This window comes from Malania oleifera, chromosome 9, assembly GCF_029873635.1.
Source record: "Malania oleifera isolate guangnan ecotype guangnan chromosome 9, ASM2987363v1, whole genome shotgun sequence".
Taxonomy (NCBI): Eukaryota; Viridiplantae; Streptophyta; class Magnoliopsida; order Santalales; family Ximeniaceae; genus Malania; species Malania oleifera.
This window is the reverse complement of record NC_080425.1, coordinates 8,980,757-8,985,839: the sequence shown is the minus strand read 5'-3', so window position 1 is coordinate 8,985,839 and position 5,083 is coordinate 8,980,757. Positions and strand designations below refer to the sequence as shown.

Sequence of the window (5,083 nt, the reverse complement as noted above, 5' to 3'; positions counted from 1 at the left end):
GGTGCCTGAGCTGGTAATCCCTGACATGACCACGATCGGTGCCCGGGTCTCCCGAATCTATAGCAAACAACCTCACCTATCCGACACTCACTCAAATGTCTACGTACACACCTAGAACATGTAGGAAATGCTCGTCCACCCTGGGGTCCACCATAGCCCGTCGTCCGCCCCTGACTGCCTCCTTATCAATCACCTCTCCATGGCCCTCGGTTAGAACTTGCATGTAGATCCTGAGTCTCGGACCTCTTCTTCTGGCCCTGAGCTGCAACACCTCTCTATATACCACTCTCAATGATAGCAGCTCTATCCACCACCTCAGAAAATGTCTGAGCTCGGAAGCCAATAACTTGCTCAAATAAATTTTGTCTCAGTCCTTCTTCAAAATTTCTGGCTTTCTCTTCTTCATCTGGTGCTAAATATGGGGCGAAATGTGACAACTCAATAAATCTAGTAGCATACTGGGATACTGTCCTCTGCCCCTGAGCCAAATGCAAGAACTTGGTTGCCTTCGCACTCCGAATGATAGCAGGGAAATATCGCTCGAAGAATAACTCCTTAAACCGACTCCAAGATACTGGCACTGGATCTGGCCTCTGCTCCTCAATCAATCGCGCTGACCTTCACCAGCGCTTTGCCTCTCCTGTTAACTTAAATGACGCAAATGCCACTTTCTGCTCGTCTGAACAGGCCAGTACTGCTAGAATCTTCTCAACATCCTGAACCCAATTTTCAGCTACAATCGGGTCAAGTCCCCCAACAAAGGATGGAGGATTCATCCACGTAAACTACTCAATCATGCAGACACGCTCTCCCCCACTCCAAGCCATTTCAACCATTACCTATTGAGTGACGTTGTGCAAAACGGCCTCTGTATCCCTACCTCCCATACTAGAAGGTCCTGGTCTGTCACCCCCTACATATGTACCACTACTCCGTGGGTCCATCCTAAAAATACACGGAACATTGTTTTAGCATCCTATCTCCCATACAAATCTAATCTACTCAATCAACACTCCAATTCTTACCCCAAAATCTAATCCTATAACCCAAACACACGACTCGTCGATAGTTTACTATGGTTTTCTTGAAATCGTCACCCCAGGAGAAACATAGAACCCATCACGAAAATCCTATATTTAGACCACAAAACACAACCTCAAATTCTTTTCCTATATTCTGGTATTGTTCCCACTGCATTCAAAAGTCTTCAGAACCTAGCAACCTAGGCTTTGATACCAAACTGTAACGACCTACTCCTTATTTAGAATTTTTCTATCAATCATAATATCATCTATTTGAAATACCACTAATAACATTCCAGGCCCAAAGGAGCACTGAGGAAGACTCTGTACGTCATACAAAACTAGGCAGCGATAAACAAAAACTGGGAAATGCTATATACAATACAATACCAGAAAACTGTCAAAACCTGAAATAGATTTACAATACAAAATACCCAGTGACGTCACTATAATCTGAAAACTATCCCAAAAAAATGTTATCTCAAAAATACCTACCCTTCCCACAAGGGCAGCTCAAGTCAACCTCTACCCGCGAGCCTGATCTGCTCGCCTAGCTGGATCTCCTAAAAAATGATAAGTCACTAGGATGAAACAACACTCAGTAAGTGGAAATATGCTATTACTAGTGTGTGGCGGCTGAGTTACATATTTAAAATATTGAAATAATACTAAAATCTAAGAAAGATGATAAACTGTACAGAACATATCTATCTATCATATAATCTTTAAAATATGACTGCATATCTGAGTTTGCTATTTGAAGGTACTGCTAGTATAATAATATAAATTGCTACTGCATGATATATCTGTACATACGAACTACTGCTATACCCTGGGATCTGTATATCATGATATAACCCCTCATGATAGGGTTGTGCAGCCTATAGGCTAGACTTACTCTAGTTGGCCAACCAGGAAAGTCAATCTATATCTGTACATCCGCCAATCTAGCCCACTGCAATCTCTCCAAGCAATCTCCAAACTCTAACATCGTCTAACCGACCACCTCAACCCAGCTTTCTGGGGAGACTACAATCTCTCCTGGCTCGGCTAGATGGAATCCACATACTATCTGAGTTATGTGGTTGCACTCTATTCTGTACTAACAACTGTACCATGCTTTGTTGTATGTTTATCTGTCTGTAATTTCCACAAGGTATTGTAACTGTGTAATACTGTATACATATATAAATATATAATAATCTTACTGCTTTTAACATGATTTCAAAAACAACCATAACATTATAGTTCTAAATTGTATTCATAATATCTGTATGTATCATTTGTTATTCCTGTTTGCACTATCTGTAACAACTGTATATAATATCTGTGTATAATATTTGTAATCTCTGTATAATCTAGTTATAGCATCTTGATGCTATAAGTGAATAATTTGTCTGTATTATCTGTAAAATCTCTCTGAGTGCTATATTGTAGAAATCATCTCATTCTAAGAAATACTGTGAGTCTCATTCATTGCTAATGATCTGAAATATCTGAAAATCTGTAATACTGAAAAATCTACATACTATACTGTAATAAATTCATGCCACACATTTGAGTAAATAAATTCTTATGCTTAATTTCTATAATTCTGTTATAAAGATAATAATCAAAATTCTCTAAGAAAAATAATCTGATTTGCATACTTGTATATACATATTCTTAATATTTTGTATCCATAATAAAAGTTGCTAGCATAGCATATTTCCCTTACCTTAAATTTGGAAAGCCCCTATAAAATTTTGGCTCTATACCCGCAGGGTTCCTAACTCAACATCCTGAAAACAATATCCCCCATAACAAAATATCAGTATTTCCTTACCTACAACATTTCTTACAACTACAGGGAAGGCATAATCTGAATAAAATGTCTTACCTTGGGTTTGGGATGAATTTCAAATAAATTTTCCCCACGATCTGCTCCAGCAGACTTGGAGAGAACATTTTCAGGAGCGTCGTGGTGGCCTCAGATCTTCAATCTGACAAGAAATGGGGCCAAGATCGAAGAGAAAAGGAAGGGAGTCGTAGGAGAGAGAGAGAGAGAGAGAGAGAGAGAGAGAGAGAGAGAGGGGAGGATTTTGCGTTGAAGATTTTGGTTAAAAATATGAGTTTTTGCTATTTATTGCACTGGATTCATCGACGAGACATGTCACTTCATCAACGAGTTCTTAAGTGATTTCGTCGACGAACCCTACCTCCTCGTCGACGAAATTCAGACTGCCTAAAAACCCTCTCTCGGTATCTTCTCATTGACGAGGCCTCTTATGCGCTCGTCGACGAACTCCCTGCTGCCTCCTTCTGTTTCTGTTTCCATTTCCCTCTCTCTTTATTATTTAAATACCATTATTCTTCGAGTTGTTACAACAACTGTGGAATATCAACACACCCTAATCAATATCAAACCTTAAACCATTCAACAACAATATATTCAATTAATATATGAGCTTCAGCTCTTAGATAGGTTTCAGCCTTTGTAGCCCTGTGTATATGAAATTTGATTCATGCCCTACAAAGAATGGATTTGATCTTTCTTTATGATAATCAATATAACATCCACACTCTTCCCACAATTCAAATTTTAAATAAACCTCTCGTTAATAGGTTTTGGGTCATTAACCGATCAATGTACTTCTCCTCCTTTTGATACATATATCATGTTCAATTTTTTCTCAAAATATTTTTCCCCTTTTAACATCAATCAAAAAGAGTAAGATATAAAAAATGATTAAGTTAAAATAAAATCACATTTTGAGCATATGAACATCAAGCAAGTATATCACACGAATACACACTTCCCAATATATTGCAATATAACCTATGTAGTGTGCTTCAATAGTCAAATAGTCATGCATATTTCATATTTGTAATTCATATATCATATGTGTTGTAACATCTGTAAATTCACAATCAAGCATATGTTGCACAACATTCATATTAGCTAAAATACTTCAAAAGTCATATTAGTCATTCATAATTCATCATCAACTTTATTTCCCTCTTTGACATTAATTCATGATACCAATTTCTTATATAATGACACCAATTTAATAATTTCATATGATACCAATAGAAAATTAAGGAAGAATCATAATACAAGCAATGAGTCATAATACTCCCCCTGAATTTAATACATTCAGATTTGATACCAATTATGCTTTTAAGTTTATCATCTCATGCTTCAAATATTGATTCATATCATGTATGTGCTCATGGATACTAATATCAAATGCCAATATTATATCAATATCATCAATATCATAACATGCTCATGGATATAATTATGCGGTCTTGCTCATATACCAATTGATATATTCATGGATACCAATATACTTCATAGATACCAATGCTAATATTACATCATGCATTGCTCATGCATGACAAATTATTTAGATGCCAATTTTTCAATTCAACTTTCTCTCCTTTTTGAAATTATTAACATAAAGAAGATTATCAATAAGCACATGTAGTCTAGTACAAGACAAATAAGTTTATCCATGCGATCCATCATTAGCATGTATGGTCAAGAATTAATTTCATATTCATATATCAATATGATATCAAAATTCATGCTTCAAAATCATGCTCAATAACTTCATGCTCAAATTTTCAATATATAGTGAGCCATAAATCATTAATATAAGTCAAATCATTTTCATATCTTTGGAACAATCAAGATATTAGCATGTAAGCATGTAGCATAGAAGTATATAGCATATCAGCATTTCATATAAGTATGGAGTATATCATTATCATGTGCATTGTACTACACTTTTGCTTAAATTGTTCATATGTTACTCAAGTATCTCTTATTCTCAAATATATTTCATATTAAATTTAAGTTCTATTAAAACTTGTTTAAAAAATTTACCTTCGGTCAATCGGCTGAGCTTATGGTCAGACGGTTGATCTATCCTTTTTCCTTAAGGTGTTGTTCACTCAAAAGGCTGAGCTTATGGTCAGTTGGCTGACTTTTGTTTTCTTTTAAAGTTTGTTTCTTTCACAATTTCTCTACCAAGCTCTCTTCTTTATCAAAATACTCATGGAATAAGCTCAATTTG

General features: G+C 36.0%; 1 protein-coding gene across 1 annotated transcript; it reads right to left on the bottom strand.

Annotated features, from left to right (window-relative positions):
- Positions 1–275: 275 nt before the first annotated feature.
- On the bottom strand, positions 276–776 carry LOC131163350 (uncharacterized). The gene is made up of 2 exons (XM_058119947.1): positions 636–776; positions 276–593 (listed from the first exon to the last, which is right to left on the bottom strand). The coding sequence occupies exons 1-2, from the start codon at positions 774–776 to the stop codon at positions 276–278; spliced, it is 459 nt and encodes a 152-aa protein (XP_057975930.1).
- Positions 777–5,083: the final 4,307 nt, after the last annotated feature.

Coding starts and splice junctions, on each gene's coding strand:
- LOC131163350 (XM_058119947.1), bottom strand. CDS start 776: ATGAATCCTCCATCCTTTGTTGGGGGACTTGACCCGATTGTAGCTGAA. Junction 594..635: donor CATTTAAGTTAACAGGAGAG/GCAAAGCGCTGG, acceptor ATTGAGGAGCAG/AGGCCAGATCCAGTGCCAGT.